Source organism: Musa acuminata, chromosome BXJ2-8 (genome assembly GCF_036884655.1).
Source record: "Musa acuminata AAA Group cultivar baxijiao chromosome BXJ2-8, Cavendish_Baxijiao_AAA, whole genome shotgun sequence".
Classification (NCBI taxonomy): domain Eukaryota; kingdom Viridiplantae; phylum Streptophyta; class Magnoliopsida; order Zingiberales; family Musaceae; genus Musa; species Musa acuminata.
Window position 1 is genome coordinate 11,290,149 of NC_088345.1, and position 20,766 is coordinate 11,310,914.

Genomic DNA, 20,766 nt, shown 5'->3' on the forward strand with positions numbered 1-20,766 from the left:
AGAGGAGAAGGCAAGTCTAGGTTTTTTTTGCAGATCGACGTCGTCGTAACTTTCAGATCCGACAATAGTGTGCTTGCAAATCAAATAAAAACTTTTTGAATAACATAAAAAAAATACAAATTGTACATTTTGATCTATTGTTATTTGATTTTAATTTTTGATATTAAATTATTTTCACATAATAGTAATATATTGTGATTTTTATATTTATAATATCAACTCTTCAAATCAATTTTGTGATGTATATATTTTGACAAAGAACCCGAAATTTTTTTTTTTCAAAAGGAGCTTAGGTATAGGCCTCTTAGGCTAATCCATATTGATATATACGTATATATGGACGACAGAGTTTGTATGATTGAAGAGAATAATAGTATGACGTTAATATTGCTAATATGTTATGGGTGATAGACTAACTGTCTAAAACCATGTGCTCTAAAGTACTCTGATGATAATGACCAGAGTAGAATCGAAATAGTTGCTGTTGATTGTAACGCCCACCCATCGAGCGCTTATGAACAAATTCAAAATTTCTTCCGCCGCAGATATGACACTGAACCGAGGGCGGGCGTTACAATCAATATGTTCTCCTCACTCGGTATATGCACACTTGATGCGGTAATCATTCATTCTGATGTCAATTGGACACAGCTTTGAGATCAAAGAAATCACACTATTGTCATCGCATTCTGTCCTCACAACAAGCATTACCATGATAACAACTTTATACGTTCATGTTAATGAAAATGTCACACACTTATTCATCAATATGATGGGATGAGAAAATCAACATGTCTTCCATGTTATCGTCACTCTCAATGTTTGGAACAGCAACTATTTCGATTCTACTCTGGTCATTATTTTCCCTGGTAAAATATTTCTAAAAAACTGGCATATATAAGCTCTCCATCGGAGCTCTGCAGCAAACAAACAGAAAGTTCACAGACGAGGTAGCTCATAAATCCAACTTCTTTGAGTAAATACAAGTTGTAAACACACAACATGATCCTCTATGGTGCAGAACATACAATATATATATATAGAAAGAAAGAAAGAAAGAAAGAAAGAAAGAAAAAAAGAAAGAAAGAAAAGCAAAGCACCAATCTAACAAGTTTAGGCATACGCTCAAACAACATACACATATATTCCACTGAACATACAATAGAAAGGAATAGGCTCAATAATTCAGCACGAGTGGTAGTATACTAGAAGTGGACAACTAGTTTATTTGCCTGGTTTCACCTGACTGGCAACAGACATACCTCGCAAACAAGCAGCTATTTGGGCGAAGGATGGCCTTTGCAGTGGATCAGGGGCCCAGCACTGCTCCATAAGCTTTCTCCATTCCGGGTCACACGTAGCTGGTACAGGAGGCCTCAATGTATTATTCACAATACCTCCTGCATTGGGTTTTACAAATTTGTCAAGAAAGATGCAGATGGCTAGGGTAAGGTAGTGCAAACAAAAGGACAACGAGAAAGGAAATTTCTAGCAGAAGATTGAACACTAAGGTAGCAGCAGACAAAACCCTAGTTGTATCCTTGCATCTCATCACCAGTGCACATATGGAAATCAGTTTGTCAGCACATGTATTTTCACAATGGAGCTAATAAACAAATACTTTTTATCATTTTGATCAGAGCAATGTAGTCACTTGTGCTCGCTTTGCATTAGCAAACATAATCAAGTTCAGCCAACTGCCCATGTTTGTGCGTGGTAAATTTTACTACTATAATCTAATGTACGTAGACACAGTTTCGGCAAAACCAGAATAAAAAAGATTTATCATGTGGCACTGATATCTGCAGTAATATCAAAGCACAAAAGTGATACTTGAGAAATTGTGCCTCAAAAGACTACTGATAACAGACACTTTCTTACATAAAGGCCATCAAGGCATTTTTCCCATTTCAATGTCCTTTTGCAACTCTTAAGAAATAGATAAAAAGAAGGCCTGCTTAATGTAAGGCTCCTGATTTATATGCAGCATTGCTCAAGGACGGTAAATTACCTAAGCTGCCTTCCCCCTGCTTGCATTGATTCCATAACTCAGATCATTAATACCCAGAATGAACAGGCTAATCCAACTGTTAAGGCAATCAGATTCACTCTCTCCTCTCCAAGTAAAATAGGTGCCTTTCACTGAAGTTGAGATTTTCTGATGACACATTTATGTATAGTTGGTCAGCATTAACTAAACTTCTAGTTCACCAAAACTTAACAAACTACTGATCTATATAATAATTGTAATGTGTCTAAACTAGAAGAACTTAGTGGTCGTATGGTCAACCCAGCAACAGAAACATTATTGAAAATCAATTGAATATGCTCCAAAGTCTATACTAGACCAAAAAAATATCTACTACTTCAAACCTATATTTGATCGAACAACATTGCGGTAATTAATAAGACAACTTGAATGTGGAGTTCAACTATAAATTAGTTCTAGAAAGTGCTTTGCAGTAGTCGGCATTTGCTTCCAAACATTAAAGACAAAAAGGAGACAACTTTTTAAAAGAAGAGTATCATGACAAGATATTATATCCTGGAACCACCCAACAAGTATTAAATATACTCCTGAAGAGTTTGAAGCATACCTATAATTGCACCATAATGCATATTGGCATAAGGCTCTTCTCCCGTGAGGATTTCCCACATAACAATACCAAAAGAGAACACATCTACCTGCAGTCATCACAAAAGGTGATAGGGTAGATAAATACCTAGTATGCAATGTAAGAAAGTATCATTAAGTACTATGAAATTTTTTTGATTTAATTGACCGATTTATAGGGAGAGAATAATTCCTATGAGCCTAGATAATGGAACAAGAAACACAGGCTTCAAATCCTCTGAGAACTTAGATGATGGAACAATGACAATAAAGGTTTTGCTAGGCTCATCTCCGAGTAATCTAAATGTGGAAGACCAGCACTTATCCTACTTAGCAACGTCTAGCAAAACAAGAAACAAAATAAGGAAACAGAAAACACTGGTACCTTCTCAGACACCTTGTTGCTACTTCCATTTAATAACTCTGGAGCCATCCAAGGTAACGTGCCTCTGACACCACCAGAAACTAGAGTATTGCGTTTAATTTTTGACAAACCAAAATCACCGACCTGGAGAATATCCTCAGTAAAGTTAGCCAGCTTGGTAGGAATGATTGATGTCATGACATTTATGATGTCCATGCAAGGTCAAAGTTTTTACATCCCAAGGAATGGAGAAAAAATTACCAATGAAGTGGTAGACATAATTGAGCTTTAAAGAGCATACCTTACAGATGGGACGTGATTGATCTTTAAGATTTACAAGCAAGTTATCACATTTCAGATCAAAATGTACGATGTTTTTAGAGTGCAAATATTCCATCCCAAAAGCAGCATCCATGGCAATGATAAGTTTTTTACGACGATCGAGATACCTGTTAGGTTATACAATAAAAAGAAGATATTGATAAGTCATACAATAACAAGAAGATAACAATAAGTTTATACAATAAAAAGAATAATCCATCAATAAGGAAGAAAAAAAGAGTTTACTTGTCCTTGCGTAACAAAACATGCCGAAGAGAACCATTAACCATGAATTCTGCTACTGTTGCCATGGTTCCCCCTGGTCCATCCTTTACAACCCCATAAAAGGCCACCACATTGGGATGATGAAGTTGGGAAAGAATTTCAGCCTCCCGCCAAAACTCCATGGTCTGCAAGCAGTCACTTGTTATTTTTACCAAAGATTTCCACCTCTTGAATTTTTAACCTTTTCTTAGCTCCTACTTTATTGTTTAGACACAGTACAGTTAGTAGATTATTCACTCTTGTTAGATATTATAGACAGAACTGTGGGACAACTTGGACACTGTACCAGTCTCTCCTGCTCAGATGATCGCCCAGTAAAGCAGCTCTTCTTTATTCGCTTTATAGCCACATCAGTGCCCCTCCATTTTCCATGATATACAGTGCCAAAAGTGCCAGAACCCAGTTCACGTAACTCTTCAAGATCCTCGTTTTTTATTAGCTGATAACATGCAACTTTTAGAAATGCATGTACTAAAATAATAGTACCAAAATAAAAAGACGATGCAACAAATGGAGGTCCTAACAAAATGAGATGAGACAATCAAACAAACTTTTTGTCTTGCTTCTCTATACTAGTCATTTAGTGTTTCAGTTTGCACTGTGTGTAATCAGAATATGGTTGCTTTGTCTTTAACCAGAAACCGGCTCCCACTTGTAACTAACTACAACCTTCTGTAATTGCCAAATGTACATTGGGAAGTTGAACTCACTTGAAGATTTCAACTTCAGACAGTATTCGAAGAATGCAAGTTTTTGCTAAAGTATAACAGTGGACGAGACCCAATAAAAACGGGTAGAAGAAGCTCTCCAAAAATTCTATCGGCACTTCACTTGGAAACTAAACTTCAATGCTCCCATTCTTGTTGTTGAAGGTTGTCATTGCAGTAGTGAACTAGGAACCCCTTTCAACAATCAAAGATAACATACGAACACTGATCCCCTTTGAAAAATAAAAAATAACCAAAATGCTTTTGTTTGCTTATTCAAATTTATTAGGAATAAATAAGTTGTCAACTGGTGGTATACTGCATGAGACTTCCACCGATACAGGTCCAGATGGGTCCATATAAACAGACTTACCCCCTCATGCAGAGACCATATTGATGATGATTTGAGCCTTGGTCATTCAGGCTACTAACAATGGCACCAAAGTTACAAGGAATAAGTAGTCTGTAGTTTTCACAAATTAATGGCAAGACAAGCATCGTACCTGCAGATTATTAAGATCAAAATCATACACAGAAGTGTCTAAGACTGACTCAGCAACTTCCCCACCATCAAATTTCAATTCCTAGTGTCAAAAAGAAAGATTTACCACTTAGTAGTGATTTTAGTAAATGAAATAAAAAATATTATTCAACAGAAAAAAATACCTCATTCTCCGAAATATGTGTTCTAAAAGTCTCTCCTAACCTTGTAAAAGGATTCTCTACCTGCAAACCTTCCCCCTTGTCCATTCCAAGTGGATGAGATGCCTGTGATGGAATATAACCTGGGTCCAAAATGTTGGGATCCTCTACAATGGTATCAGATGATTCCTGCATTCCCTCATTAAAATTAATTTGGGGATCAATTCGACAAAAACCTACTCTCTCATCTTCCAATTGTGCACACTGGTCTGGGTTAGAAACCCCTTCTTCCACTTTAGGAAGCAAAGATGTGTAATTAATAGGATCTTGATCCATAAGAGAAAAATCTTTTTGTTTAAACTCATCCTGGGCCAGTTTTCTGAAAAAAGACCAACGCTTAGGCTCATGGTTTTGCATGTTCAGACTGAGTCCAGTATCATCATTGCGCAGGGGCTTTCTATTTGACAAATCCTCATCAATCCTGGCCTTATTGAAGATATCAGAGAGCAGGTTAGGAGGGAACCGATCATTAATATCAATAAGAATATCTCTCCGTTCTGAGGAGGGAGCAGAAGAGTCCTGAGAGATGGCTCCAACAGTACTTTCCACCCAATTGAATGCTGGGGCATGCTCAACATTGGTATTATATGTATCATTGTTAGGTATTCCCTCCCATGGAATGTCAGGAACAGTGGAAGGATGTTCTTGTGGCTTAACAGAAGCTCCGTCTGCATGTGCTTCTTTGATATTGATTCTGACCATGTCTGTTTCAGCAACAGTTGTAACCTTTTCAATGCCTTCAGTGATAGTAGGTTTATCATATGCAGACTTTAAAGGTGCATGTTGAAACTCAGTCTTCTGGATCTTCCCCCCTGGTTTATAACTTTTTTCATCAGTGATAGCATCAATTTGACCAAGCCCTGCCTGAACAACTGAACTTACAGCACCTTCATTTAGATCATGCATATTATGATTGGTCGAAGGAATCAAAGGTTGAGAAAACTTTGCACTTTCTGACCCTTGTGCAGTGGAGACAGGTTCAAATTTATTAGCTTGAGTGATTGTATTTCCTTCTTTCTTATATTTATGTTCAGTAGTTGCATTGCTAGGGCGTGGTGGCTTTGCAGATGATAAAAACTTATCAGTCTGTGAGCCCAGATCTCCCTCAAGTACGGTGTCAGTTACTTCTGGGATGGATTCTTGAGCTGCAATCAAGCATGCCTGATTTATCAGATATTGAGAACCAATGGAATCATCAGATTTAGATAGTCGATTTAGGAATTCTGCTTGCTCCCGAGGAAGCCTCTCAGACTGGTAACCTCGGGAAGGGCGTGAAGGTGGATTACTGCAGCTCACATCGGTGACATTGGCTTCATCATCAATAGAACCAGACATCAAAGCTCCATTAGAGGAGTATTGGTCATGTTCATTAAGGTCAGATCCATGTGCAACATTTGCAGCATTGGTTGATGAACCAAGTCCAGGCTCCAGCTGTTTCCCTTTACTTTTTGAAGGTGGCAGAGACGTTGAATTCTCCGGTGCAGCAACAACGCCCATACTTTCTGCATGCATATAGCTTGAAACTGTAATATCATGCTGCTGTATGGTCGAAATAGGTTCATTCTTGTGGGGGCCAGGATGCTCATTTTCAGTTTTTCTGTGAGAGGAACCATCAACTGCCACTTTTGCATCCTTCTTTACAGTCTCTTTATCAAATGGACTTATACCACTGTGTGGAACTTGTGGTACGGCTTGATAAAGGATTTGTTGGCCTGGCTGAGTAGAAGTACTAGTCGCTGTATAATTGGAGCTATATTGATAATCAGATGGTGCAGGTAGAGGAATGGAGATTCTGCTATTTGAATATGGATACCTGTCTGGAGGATTGATGGGACTGTAAGCATAGTGTTCACCTTCAACATAATGATATCTGTGGTCCTCAAAACCCTGTGAATAGCTACCATAGTCAGTGGATGAGCCTGCCTGCAATGCTGGAGTTAATGTAGCAGGAGATGCTACAGGATCAGCAGCAAACCCAGCTGACTGAGTCGCAATTGTGTAAGCACGAGCCCTTTCAGGCTCAATATTGAGATTAAGTAACTGATCCAAGTCACTAGTCGATGTGCTTGGCAATCCATGCCCATATGATGCTTTTCCAGATCCTAAATCCATGCCATTGACCGCAACAACATACTGGATCTCTGAGTCACCCTCCATACTGCCAAAGCTGAAGTGCACATCATCAGAATCATCTGAAGTAAATAGAAACACCCTGAGTTTCTGTGATCCCTCACCACCTTCAAGAATACTGTACTCTTCCATCATATTCTGTAGATCTTCGTCACAAGAAACTGATATCAAGGCATCCAAATCCTCCCCAGGCAGTTGATACTTGACAGTATGAGGTCGACCATATATTGCCATTGTCTTTTGCATTAGTTCTGCCCATGAAATATCCCTGCTTACTCGTATAATACGTGTATCACCTCCCACATATCTCAGTTTTCCATCACTAGGTCGAGGTAAAATCTTACCACCAAAACTGCAAAGAAATTTCAATCTTTTCGATAAGATATCAGAAGCTTCTGAAGAAGTATACCCATGAGGAACTGTTCGACTGCTTCCCTCACTAGATGATACTTGTGGCATTGACCTTGATGATGCATAATGACCTTTATGTTCAGTTTCAGAGAAGTTGTTCTTCTCAGTCTCCTTCAAACGACGATTATCTCCGGCAACAAGCGCTGCAAGATCTGAAGCACTTTCAGACCCCATGTGTGGTATACTCAGCACACCCTTCATGTCCATGTAACTAGTGGTTATACTTTGATCCTCAGGTGCATTCTGGACAGCAGGCTTCTTGGACATTGCCCGTTCTCTCATAAATTCAAGAGCAAACTCCTCACCGGTCTGAATTGAGTAATTCAGAACAGGCCTTGCAACACTTGATACACTAACCTCTGATGGTCTAACATTAGCATCAGTAGAGTTTGGTGGATACTGTTTAGGTCTTTGGCTTGCTGAGCCAACTCCTTTCCTAGCATCCATTGAATATACTGAAACATTCAGCACTTATCCAATCACTTTACCAGCTTGCTTTTATCTTACTCCATTTACCTAAAACTGGAAGGGAAGAATCCCCATGACGAGACTGCCATGGAAGCTGGTTAACTTAGAAGCAGGACATGCTGCCATTTTCGACCAAGATAAAAATTCCTTAATATACAGGGATCATAAGAATTAATCTTTTGCAGGTTGCTCCTCACCTCTAAGAAAAAAGACCCTATAAATAAGAGAGCAAATTAGACAGCCACATAGTACATCAAGTGACCAGTTAACAAGAAATGGACATTGAAATTCAGTATATTCAGGAAAAAAAAAAGGGGCCCCTATCACATCATATGTTAACACATTTGCTAAATTTGAGAGATTAGCACAGGTAAAATTATCATTCTTTGCTAGTGAAAAAATCAAAGAGTATGATACAAATTGGTCATACGAATGATTTCATTCACAAACTAATAGCATAAAAGGATATCCATTCTCAATCAATTTTTTGTAGGGATGGCTCAGGTTCAAGATCAGCAAAAAGATCTGGGATCAGTATCGACTTGTATTGGTCGGACCAGATAATTATCAACAAAGGCCATCTACAGATCATCCAAGAAAATTAAGAATTCATCAAGGTGAACCTGAAGTGGTCCATCCATTTTATTAAATAATAATAAGATTTGATTGTAAATCTAGTTCTAGCTACAGGACAAATGTATCCCAATGTATAAACTATTTAGATATATAACGGTGCCAACCATTTTGAACTAGTCCAATATTATTCTCTTTTTCCCTACAAGCCTCTACCAGTTTATAATCATACACAACATAAATTGCAAGTATTTTATTGTTTCATTCAGTTTCCTTTTAATCATGCTTTGATCTTCTACTCCATTAAAATTAAACTATTTGGAGAAAGAAGAAAAAGAAAGAAGAATCTTTCCCATCATGACAAGTGTAGTTAAATAATTCAAGTATTCTCTGGGAATAGTAAGCTAATGAAAGTCTAGTACAACTAATGAAAAAGCAAGAGAGAAATCTGTGAATGATTACACCAAAAAGTGGTAACTATATTTAGAATAGCCTACCACTGAAGGCAGATTGAATCTCCATGACCCAAGCTGATATTGTCCTGCATCTGAAAGATCAACAACTAGACCAAAAAGTGGTAACTATATTTAGAATATCCTACCACTGAAGCCAGATTGAATCTCCATGACCCAAGTTGTTATTGTCCTGCATCTGAAAGATCAACAACTAGCAATACCCTTAGATTCCAAAGATGGGTTGGTCCAATTGAAGAACATCTACAGCATCTGATCATGCTGTCTGCAAAGGCTGTGCTACCCTGTCAGTTGTGTAGGCTTTGGTGAGAGGCGATGAGCTCAGGATTGTGCCAAGCCGGTGCCACATTTTAATTGTGGGCATATGGAAGCCACAGGCATGGCATGCTGCACATGCCAATCAGTCATGAACAGCCTCAGACACTCAACTATGCCACAGGTTTCGGATTGGACAAATAGGGTACATGCCATAAAAGATTCAAATTGCCCATAAAATAATCGGACTAGCAGTCCAACCGACACGATTAACTCATTTAACCAAACCAAATTTCTAATGTGTTTTTTTCTATTTTCCATCAATCCTATTCAGCTATACGCCAGTCTTAAGTTTTAACCCAGAACATTTATAACGAACTGATTTCCCACTTCACATCACTACCAACTGCTCCTGGTAACTAAGTTAGGCACAAACTTCAAAGGTGCAGACAGATCCAACCTGATCCAACCAACCCAATCTGTTAAATTAATAGGGTTAGAAAAGTTAAGTCAACCAGACACATAATGCATGAGGTCAAAGCTTATGTTTTCGACAAGATGAACACCATGGTCGACCCAATCCACGTTGCAACACAAGGAAACAAAAGCAAGATGTACTAGGTGGTGTAACTAGATAATCTATAAAGCACAAACACTAGACCGACGATGTACAGGAACACCAACACAACACATCCTAGAATATTAGGGGACAACATGCCATGAACATGACAAAGAAATATTTATACATCTATATATACTGCTAATGGTTCTATATCATACATCATATCGGAAGCAGAAGAATCATTCACAAAATATGTCACGTCCATATACAGAACATATCTGCATTAGGAAAAATTCCAAAGGTGTTTACATGTCCATATTTGAACTGTCTAGGCCATATCTAGATGTTCATCTTCTGAAATAATATTATATATTAACATTAATAAGTGGAGATGATGTGAACATCCATATAGCCAACCCCAAATAATTGGGTGATTACAGTATATTCTAATCAGTTATATTTGTTTTGAGAGACACTGTGCTAAATTTTTTCTATTTTTCCACTTGAAATGTATGGTTTCGAAAGGCTCAATCAAAGTTCATATCTCCTTTTTGTTGCAGCCTTCTTTTGGATGAATGACTTATCAAGTTATTGTTCATCAAAATTCAAAAGTACAGAAGTTATCCCAACTAAAACAATTTTCACCATAAGTGGTTATTTCTTGTAACTAATGTATCTCACTATTATGTATTAGACCAAAAAGATTGAAGCAAACCTTTGATAAGCTCCTTTGTAATAGACATACTCATCTCCAAAGAATCAAATTTCGGTTAGGTCCTACCAAGGATTGTTTCCAGACCATATGGGTCAGCACTGGTCAGTTTTCTTCTTATTATCTTTTCTGGGGATGCTTGGAGTTAAGGATCTATGTACCAGCTGTACAGGTCTAATTAGTTGCCGAAACTCATATCATAATGAGATCTAAATTCTTGCTCATCACAGTATCCCATATTCATTTGATATACCAGCTCTGACTTAAAAGAATGGGCCATGCTGTATCAGAAATTCTTGGCATAATTCATGATTCGCTGATGTGTAGCACCACATCTAAACCAATGAGGACTCCTTCCTATTTGATCACATTGATGCAAGCACAATCTAACACTATTATATGTCCAGCAAGAAGTTGATACCTCTTCCTGTTCACGCCAACTATAGACTGAAGCCACACGCAAAACTTATGAGTTTAATCCATCTATGTTATCATCCACTGAAAATCATTAGGATTAAGACAAGTGATATAATTTAACCGGTGGTACTAATACCATGATTAAAAAAACTAAAAACAGAAAAAGATATCTAGGGCAAGAGTACAAATTGCATGAGAAACAATCAAAATTATCTGCCAACCGAGAAAAACAATTGATCTTAACGAGATTCATGCATGCACGAGGTCAAGGATTTGCGGAATTTGAATCTCCACCTGGAAATCGAAGTCGGGAAATCTCCACCGGTAACTCATTCTAACTTCAAAATAGAAGACCTCCAGTGTTATTACGATAGCCTGCAAAAAAGAATCAACGCTTACAAACAAGAAGATAATAACCCTAAACTCGCGACCCAAATCAAACCCAAGAAGACCTCAAGTTCAAGAAATCTCGAATCTTGATAATCTGAGGGCACAAGAGATCGAATTGAACCCTAAAGACATCCAACCTCAACAAGCGAAGCTGGAAAACTAATATCAATCAACAAGACACGGACCGAAAAGGGGGCTAGTGCGATCGGGCTCTGCAGTCGGAGGATTCAAGATCCGCACCTCGAACCGTTGACAAGAGACGACCGACGGAAGGACGAACCGCACGGAAGAGGGATCGGCAAAGAACGATCCAATTGGGTGCTACGGGGTCTCGTATGGCGTGCTACCTCCCTCCCTCTTGTCTCACTTCGTCCCCAAGCAAGCGGGGTGGACTGGAAGAGATGGCCGCAGTCCCTTCGGACAAACGCCCTATCGCGAGGGCCAAAAATATCATCAAAGCATCTCCTATTTAAAAACCGCTGACTGGGGGACGACCGCGTCGGTGACGGTCGATTTGTTTCCTCGGTCGGCTCGAATCAATCGACTGCCGAACCGCGTCGTCGCATGCGACGATTGTCAAGTTTCGTGTTTGAAGGCGAGCCGGTTTATCAAAGGTGATGGACCGGGTCGAAGGGTTCTTTAAACCTTTTTTTGATATGCGAACCACTTTTCCAGGTATGTACGGTCGATGGAAATCCCGGAAACGAACAAAATACCTGCGTGGCAACTTTACTTCCTTGGTCACCCCCGAAAAGGCAGAGGTTGGCCCCACGTGCGAGGCCCACACGATATCACGTCCCAGATCCAATCATCGCACAGTTAAGAAAGCAGGGGATCAGGGAAGCCTACACATTTCGCCTTGTCCGAGACAATCATCGCACAGGTGGGAAGGCGGACGAGGCGAGTACCGGTTGTCAAAAAAGAAAAGGGAACCAATCAAGAGGGAATTGATCCCTGGAATGTTCAGTTTATTCAAGAAAGAAGTGGAAGTTTAATGAGTTTATCAGATCTGCTCCATCAATCAACGCATGTGTAGACCAGAGAGTGCAAAATGGAGGAAGATTGCTGGAAATAAAGAGTTTAAACAAAGGAATACTAAGAGCATGAGTTTGAGCTGAAGAACTCAAGAAACTGTAGGATATCGTCTCAATCATTAGATCCAATCAACATGGAGAAGATAGGCCTGTTCATGGCTAAAAGCTGACACCACGTATGCTTATGAACATATATACATACATATAAACAAACACAAATGAGGAATGCCTCTCATTGGCTGGAAGTGTCCTTTGTCATTCTGTATATTGTTGTTTACTACAAGGTAAAAAAAATTTTGATTTTACCATCAGAAAGCAAACAAAATTTTCTGAAAGAAACAAGTCCACTTCGATTGCATGTTCATGTGCATTGGGCCAAAAAAAATATAGACAAATGTACCGACGTGATCATAGCAATTTTTTGCTATAATACATTTTCCTCGAACGACACGATAATCACAGAGTCTACGCAACAATTCTCGTCGACAAAATGATGGCATTGAAGAGAGGTGATGATCAGATGGACTGCTCTAGGGAGCTTTCCCATCCTTTTGCATCTTCTCCTCAAGACTGGTGGCTTCATGCAACATGTCCATGGCGTCACTTTGCATGTTCAACTTGGCTAGGGCAACTGCTTGCATGTAGAATGCTATGGGCCAATCAGGGTAGATACACTGTGCTTGCATCGCGTCCCGCAGCGCAGCATCAGGCTGATCACACATCAGATGGCCCAGGCTTCGTCTCGCATATACTGTAGGTGAGACAATTGTTCCTGCATTTATGAACTGCACAAGAAAAGTAGGCAAGGAACAACATCTTAATACAATTACAGCTAAACGCTACTGAGACACTGGGCAAATCATTTGGAAAGAGAAGCAAAGGAATTGGTAATCAAAGGCTAAGGAACTTCTAGGAAACAACATCATCACCAACTAATCTACAAAAGACACACACAGCACAGCAGCACATAGTACCTGAGAGTAACAGTCAATTGCTGCCTTAAAATCTTTACAGCGGAAGGTGAAGTCACCCTTCTTTCTGACCTCCAGTATGTCCTTCATCTGCGGTGTCCACTCTTGGAACGATAGCTAGTGTGGAGAAAAAGAGAAATTATAATGTACATTTCTGATATTGAGGCAGACTATGCAATAAAAAATGAACCAACTCAAGTCAGAAGTCATATCTAGTCCAAAGTGTCATACATACCTCATTAGTTCCTTCGTCATCTCTGTAATGTGTGGTTACTAAAATCTGATGGATGGCAGAAAGGTCTATTCTAGAGCAAGCTTCACCCATTGGGGAAAGTGGGTGCTGTGGTGTGGCAGGGGCTTCCTCATGCTTTTGAATCCCCAGCATAACATAAGACGGCATCTGTGCATCAAAGCATTTCTATGGGAGCATTGTGCAAAAGCTGCACATAAAAAGCAAAACTACGGTCCGCACATTCATGGGAATGCAAGTCAAACTGTTGGTTTATACACTAGGACACAGATTTTAATAAAAGTCAAAATAACAGCTTTTGAAGAACATTTCAAAGATTTAAAGAACTATACAATGCTCCTGAACAACATTTGACATGGAGGACATCCAGAAAACACTATTTCTTCTAATATATTCAAAAATAGTAAGAGTTCATGATTGAGCCCCTCTACAGGTGACTTGATTTCAGATTCTTGATATCCTGTATCTGTTAGACACAGATATACATGTCCATCATGTAGAATATTGCATGCTTATCATTTGTGAACTCTAACATATTAGAAACAGTGTAATACTCTGCCAATGCACAAATAGTTGGTGGACAGGTGGAGGACAATATTTTTTTAAGGAATTCTTTAAGCATCACTACAGTGAGATTGTAGTTATAGTTAGCATGAAAATTTGGTAGCCAGATCTATGCTTGACCAACTACAGAAGTTTCTCTTGGATGCTAAGTATCATAAAATGAGACTAATGAGTTGTTCTATTTTGTTTCATAAAATAAGAAGAGTACCTGACTCATAATGGTATTGATATTGATAAGAAAGGTAGGATGGGTGATCTATCCTGCTACCAGAACTATCATGCTACTAAGCATGCTAGATTTAACTTATATTTTTGACTAAAAAATATCTTAACAGTTACTGATTTACTCCTTTGATTGAATGTTGCATATATCATTATCATGCAATCGCAATCCTGCTTATTTTGATTTTGTTATTAGATATACCAAAAAGCAAGTCAAGGTAACTCATACAAAGCGGCAACGAAAAGCCAAATATGGCATTACCTCTGATTTGCTTTGCAAAGGTGCAAGTGTTGAAACCAGTTGCTTTCTGTTGGGCCGATCCCTAGGTTCATATTGTAAGCACTGACAAGCAAGGTCAACAAGTGCAGTTGCCTCTTCTTTTGAGAAATTTCCCTCCAAATGTGAATCCATCAACGCTAAGCTATTTCTCACTCTTATCATGTCAAGTGCCTGCGAGAAAGAAATTATCAACAAATTATCAGAAGCTAACACAACATGTTGATCCATTCCTCATGCTAGAGAATGACATCTTCCCATATACGTTAAACTTCTGTCTCAAAGGCATGCTAGTTAGACCTGGATCAACTTATAAGAATCTTCAATTCCATGAACTCGTCCAATACTCGTAAGTAACATCCTCATCATTCTCTTTAGGATGATTGCATCACATGGTGGAACCTATTGCTGATTATAACTGACCTTGATAGAACTTTACAAAAATTATCATATCATTTAAATCTAGGTTCTTATCTTAAAGTTATTTGCATAATCATTTAATGCAATTACCCCATCTATCACCACAAAAGATGAAATGTGTTAAATTACAAAGCAAAATGTTGCAGCTTGAGAAGTAAATAGCTTCAAAGAGTTAAGAAACAATTACAAGAAAAGAAGGCCAACCCAATGATGCAATAAATTCAAAAAGTATATACAGAGGAGTCAGTTAGGAGAAACATTTATGTTGTGTGATGTGTATATTAAGTGTAAAGTACTTACATGACTTGGTGGAATGTGTTTTCCACTGAGAAGATCTAAGAGGATAGTACCAAAGCTAAATATCATGCTTTCTGGCATGACCCTCCCTGTGAGAAAAGGCCTGTATTAACTAAATTGTAATTTGAATGTAAAATTTCTAAATTAAAACAAAAAAATCAGAAAACTTCTTTTCTGACAGAATTAACCACACTACAATTGAGACTTATTAGATATAGTTTGTTTGCTTTAATAAGAATCACATGTAGGATGCATGTACCATTAAAACTACTAATTTATACAAGTTTGATTCTTCAGAACTCACTAAACAAAGAAAGTCAAGATTTAGGATTTTATCAGCATTCCTAGCAATATAGCTAAGTTCCCATATATCTTATAATTGATTTGGTTAATCTCATTAGATTGTCAGTATCTGAAACCTGATTACTACAAGATCATAAAGGCACATGAATAAGGAGCTAAGGTTACTATTAAAGTTCCTAGGCGTCTTAACTGTTGTAAGATGAGTCAAGATCATGCAGAAATATGAATATGTTAACTAACTCATGAATAGATACACAACTTTCTGGTTATTTTACAGTTCACCCATTAGTATAGCAGTCCAATTGTTTCTTATCTTCTCACTCTTTAAATTGCATTGCTGGACGACACATTGATTGGTGGTTCATAGATGCCAACTTTTGCAACAGTAATGGGGGCAAAAGCTATAGGAAGCGGCAAGCAAGCAAACGTAACTGCAGCGAGATCTTCCCACCAGTAACAAATTTATATACATCAATTGAAGCAATACACCGAACACCCAAAACTCAGAAAGAAAAAAATAACTCCCTTCAAACACAAAAGTGAATACCATTTCTCAAATACTCCGGTGGTGTGTAAGCTAGGTTTGTGCTATAACTTTTTCCATCCCGGCTGTTTTTCATGAGACCAAAACAAGAAAGACATGGATCACCAGCCTGCTAAAACACAAACTTAAGTCATCCTTCAACAATGAAACTTTCTAAATGGACAAGATATAATTGCTCAGATAACTTGATGCAAAAGAACACACAGAAAGATCCTTCATTTCCAAATCCTAGCAGCACACTAATTTTCATTATTACTTATTTTTAATTACCATGTACATTACAAAACATGTGGCACTAATGACTAAACCATTATGCCAAATAATTACTATGTATCAAGGCTTTTAAATACTAGTCCTATATCAGTTTCAACAACCTATCAAACTAGTATGATACAAAGATACTGAACACTAAAACAACATTTACTGCCAATATAACCAGAGAATAATAAAAAATGATATGGCAGGCTGTGCCCAACAATATGATCCAGAAAAGAAACAACTATTGATACTATTAGTGTGTTGATCCATATTATGTATAATCCGAGACATATATGTCACTGATAATTAAAAGTTAAAACTACCATCCAAAAAACATCCAAAAATGCTTATAAACAACCAATCATGAAAAAAAAAAAAGGAAAAGAAAACAGGCATTCACCTCATCGAAAAGGACTCTGTATGCATTTAGATCATGATATAATGGCCATCCCTCACTGCTACAATATTCCAAGGCTTCTGCAATATAGATTGCAACCTTGAGCCGCATAGGCCATTCAATAGTCTGGCTTTCCCCTGTTGAAGCAAAATTATTGAGAAATATAAGTTTCCTAACATCATAGGCATCCTAAAAGTATGCCAGAAGGAACTTTAGGAAATTCCAGCCAAAGAAGGTCCTGTTATGAAAAGAAGTTCCCGCATCCAACAACGACACAGCTTTGTCTTTAAGACCAAAGACCATACTTCTCACAATATTTTATACATTGGTATTTGGAAAATAATGAACACATCAAACCCTCCTTTGACCAAAAACAATTTTCCACCATGAGAACCAGTACAAAGCACTAGACGAATCCTTGATGGTGACTCCCATTCCAATGAGGGTCATGACCAGCATCTTTAGTGTACAGCTGCTGATGGAAGGTCTGCTTATCATCGCCTTGCAGTGAGCTTATACCCGTGGATGGTTAGCAGTTAGGAGTGTGCTAGCAATGGCCAAGACGGAATATTAGATCAAACTCCAGAAGGCTGAAGCAGGGGCTGCCAGCCATGACAACAATCAAGTGGTAGTATCGACAATGCAAGATCAGATACAGCAGATCACGTATTATGATCAGCTGCCATATAAGGGTTTGGGCAACTTTGTATAGATTAAAGAAGGGACTCCGGATCTAAACCTTTCTTTATATAAACCAGGGTTCCACTACTTGCTCATTGTCTACATTTTACCTAACTAATCAAATCCAGCAGGAGTGATTTCTTAATCAAGGTACAGGCGTTCCACACAGGAACCGTGGAATCGATGAGGATAAGAAAGGTCTCAGCAGACATACAGTGGAACAGATGCTTGGCAAGGGTGTCATTGGGCATGTACTCAGCAACAAGAAGCCTGTTGTCGCCATCACAGCAGTACCCGATCAAATTCGCCAGCCTCCGGTGCCTCAATTTCCCAACTCCCCGAGCTTCCTCCTGCATGCCCAATAAAAGTTCCTCTTTTTTCATACAAAGAGTCCCAACCAAACCAATCCAAATAAAACAGCAACGAAAGCATGAATCGAAGAAGCAAAAGCCTAGGAGAAGGGGCTGGGAGAGGGCGAGAAGAGCTAACAGCGAACTGCTTAGGATCAGGCCAGGCCGTCCTGGCGAACTTCTTGACGGCGATCCACCGGCGGTGCTGCAGCCGGCCCTTGTAGACGAGATTCGGGGCCTTGTCGCCGCTCTCGGAGACGATGCTCTCCGCGGCGAACCCATTCGTCGCCGCCTTGAGCTCCTCGAGCGAGAACTCGGCAAAGGCCGGCACCTCCCCGCCCTCGCCCGCGCCGAGCGAGAACGAGCGCCGCTGCTGGCGGCGGCGTCGGCGGCGGTGGTTCAATCGTAAATTGTGGTGATGATGGTTCTGCTCGTCGTCCGCCGCCGGCTCCGGGTGGTGGTTCCCCGGCGGCAACGACGAGCAACAAGCCCCCATCTCCCGCCCTGCCCTCGAGTCGCAGCCTCCTCTATCTACAATTAGGAAGCAGAAAACCTCCTGCCTCTTTTCCTCCCTATTTATAGGGAAACAAATGCGGAGCCGTGCGGTGGGACCGGATCACCCGTTCTCGGGTGACGTGGCCTCTCAGAGATGTAGGATGACATACTACGGGGCCCACAAGCGTTCAACCTATCACGGGAAACCACCTCGCCAAGGAAAATTTTCACATGGTGATTCGGCCAAACCCGGGAGCGTTTGCATCGTCCGTTGGTCCTCGAGGCAGACGGAGGAGGAGGTAGAGCGGAAGCTGGCACAGGAAAGGAAACCTTTTTCCTCACCATCGAACACGGTGATGCCCCTCCATCGGTGTCCAATCATTGACTTCGCCATGTGGCCGTGCCTGCGATAAGATTTGCCGTACGTCATGGTAGGGGCTGCAGGCTGTAGCTCCTCTGTACAGAGAGGTGGCAGGAAGAGGAAGGTGGGAGCAGCTGCGCGCGAGTGGCTGTCGGTTGCTCCCGGCGTTTGCGTGTGGAGCTGCAGTCCTGCATCCTTTCGCACAGCACGGTGATGCTGATGCTGATGCTGACGGAGATCAGACTGTGCAGTTCAGCACGGCTAAAGATTTTGCGACGACATTATTTCCGAATCGGAGAAAAATAAGAACGTCATGGCCATGTCGGAGCTTTTGTGGAGCACAAGGCCACACACGAGTCTCTTCGGGAGGTGAGGCCTTGGGATTAGCATTATTGATTGAGCTTGTGATGTCCACCTACATGTCACCATCCGCTGCCCAACTCCGAGTGCGATTAATGGACCACCCTCCGAATCCCCCACATGGATTCTCTCACCCCATCCTCTGTTTACTGTGATGCTGTCCGAGAAATATACGAAGAGTGGCAGAAGAGAGAGGGAGAGAGGGAGAGACGGCAGCTTGCACTTTGCTGATCTTTGTTCTCTCTTCAGTCTGATGTCATGTCCAGCTACTGTAGATAAGCTCCCTTCTCTCGTGGAACATTTACCATCAAGTTCTCGGGGCGGCAAAAAGTCTCTTCACCGGTAGAGTAGGCATGGGGAGGATTCATCGAGCTACAGTGCTGAAGTCTCGGGAAGAATCAAGTGAACAAAGGGGTTAAAGCTGGATTTGTTCAGCTCATCCTTGGAACGAAAGATGATGTGCTCCATAGAATCTGGGATATGACTGCAATGATGGGAGTCGGATACTGGTAGCAGTGATCCCAAACAATGGCGGGAAAGGGAAGTGTTGGCAATGGTCTCTCCATGGCTGAAGAAAAGAAGCTGGTTGTTCTCCTTCTCCACAAGGGAAATCTACTTCTCGTTTCTATTTACCGATTTGATGAGGATAATAATTACGATAAGACTCGCGTGACGTCAGCTGTCCCAGATGACGCCTCACGCCTCTATTGAACTGATGAGGCACCTGGTCAACGCGGATCGAAACACCTACCAAGACACATTAACACTCTGTTCAGGTTCGATCCCTCACGCCACGCCAACGACAATGTCAGACGCTACCAGAAGTACGATCTTGCTCCCTGCGAACAGGCACATTAGGCAACGGTAATTCTCACTATAAAAACCCTCGCGCTCCGAGGGAGTGGGGAGGACCGAAGATAGATAAAAAAATCCCTACGACAGCTCACTAACTTGATCGTCAGAGGGGTCGAGCTGAGTTTCCCCGACCCGATCTTTGTGCAGGTGTGAAGGCGGAGGTCTCCCACTAAACGCCCAGGCGACCAGTCCCTTTCCGGAGGAAATAGTGATCCCGTCTCGATCGGAGCAACACAATCGGCCACCTCAGCAGTCCCGAGAAACGTCCCAGGGAGATCCCCCATCATCCGGACCTGAACTAAGCCGCGACGGCCCCGAGGCCACATCTTAAAGTTGTTTACAACAACACCAGTACAAGAAAAGAAAACATCTTCCTGCTGCCAAGGAAATTATATGCCTGTTGGCCAGCTTTTCATTGGGATGCACTATGTTTACTGGAAACAAGAAAACAAGCCACATGATGGATCATGGTGGGACTGCCATTTTGTGTGATCGAGCTGATCTTATGAGATTGGAACCGAGGATCAACCTCAACAACAATGGTTCCAAGATCTGGTTGAAGAGTCACGTTAGAATATTATCAAGCCTCAGAATCTTGCACATTCCAAGATCAACAAAACAAAAGAGTTTCAGTAGAGGTGTTCAGCAGAAAAGGGTCAGAGAATGTGGCAATCCACAGATAAATCTTTGCAGAAACTGATGCTGCTGCTACCACCACACTGCAGCTACTCCTGTTATCAACC

The 20,766-nt window shown here is 40.4% G+C and overlaps 2 protein-coding genes across 5 annotated transcripts; both read right to left on the reverse strand.

Moving 5' to 3' along the window:
• Window positions 1-951: 951 nt before the first annotated feature.
• Window positions 952-11,836, reverse strand: LOC135619184 (uncharacterized). Of its 4 annotated transcripts, none has more exons than XM_065120945.1 (10): window positions 11,625-11,834; window positions 11,289-11,369; window positions 4,958-8,216; window positions 4,795-4,875; window positions 3,871-4,023; window positions 3,546-3,709; window positions 3,280-3,427; window positions 3,000-3,122; window positions 2,598-2,685; window positions 952-1,400 (listed from the first exon to the last, which is right to left on the reverse strand). In XM_065120945.1, the coding sequence occupies exons 3-10, from the start codon at window positions 7,979-7,981 to the stop codon at window positions 1,225-1,227; spliced, it is 3,957 nt and encodes a 1,318-aa protein (XP_064977017.1). In that variant the 5' UTR covers window positions 7,982-8,216; window positions 11,289-11,369; window positions 11,625-11,834; the 3' UTR covers window positions 952-1,224. The 4 variants fall into 4 exon arrangements, with proteins under 4 accessions (XP_064977017.1, XP_064977016.1, XP_064977018.1 ...); XM_065120944.1 differs by having other exon boundaries at window positions 11,570-11,834; XM_065120946.1 differs by having other exon boundaries at window positions 11,522-11,834.
• A 907-nt stretch (window positions 11,837-12,743) lies between these two features.
• Window positions 12,744-18,484, reverse strand: LOC135619185 (serine/threonine-protein kinase BSK1-like). The gene is made up of 9 exons (XM_065120948.1): window positions 18,092-18,484; window positions 17,817-17,952; window positions 16,925-17,058; window positions 16,270-16,375; window positions 15,423-15,508; window positions 14,688-14,876; window positions 13,625-13,789; window positions 13,393-13,506; window positions 12,744-13,203 (listed from the first exon to the last, which is right to left on the reverse strand). Exons 1-9 carry the CDS (start codon window positions 18,446-18,448, stop codon window positions 12,949-12,951), a joined length of 1,542 nt encoding a protein of 513 aa, XP_064977020.1. The 5' UTR covers window positions 18,449-18,484; the 3' UTR covers window positions 12,744-12,948.
• Window positions 18,485-20,766: the final 2,282 nt, after the last annotated feature.

Bases quoted from the DNA above. Each gene is read 5' to 3' on its own strand.
- LOC135619185 (XM_065120948.1), bottom strand. From the start codon at position 18,448: ATGGGGGCTTGTTGCTCGTCGTTGCCGCCGGGGAACCACCACCCGGAG. The intron at 17,953-18,091 runs GTTAGCTCTTCT...TTGGGCATGCAG, and splicing joins CTGATCCTAAGCAGTTCGCT to GAGGAAGCTCGGGGAGTTGG. The intron at 15,509-16,269 runs GTATTCACTTTT...CTTTTCTCACAG, and splicing joins ACCGGAGTATTTGAGAAATG to GGAGGGTCATGCCAGAAAGC.
- LOC135619184 (XM_065120945.1), bottom strand. From the start codon at position 7,981: ATGGATGCTAGGAAAGGAGTTGGCTCAGCAAGCCAAAGACCTAAACAG. The intron at 4,876-4,957 runs GTATTTTTTTCT...TTTTGACACTAG, and splicing joins CACATATTTCGGAGAATGAG to GAATTGAAATTTGATGGTGG. The intron at 3,710-3,870 runs GTACAGTGTCCA...GACTGCTTGCAG, and splicing joins CATCTGAGCAGGAGAGACTG to ACCATGGAGTTTTGGCGGGA.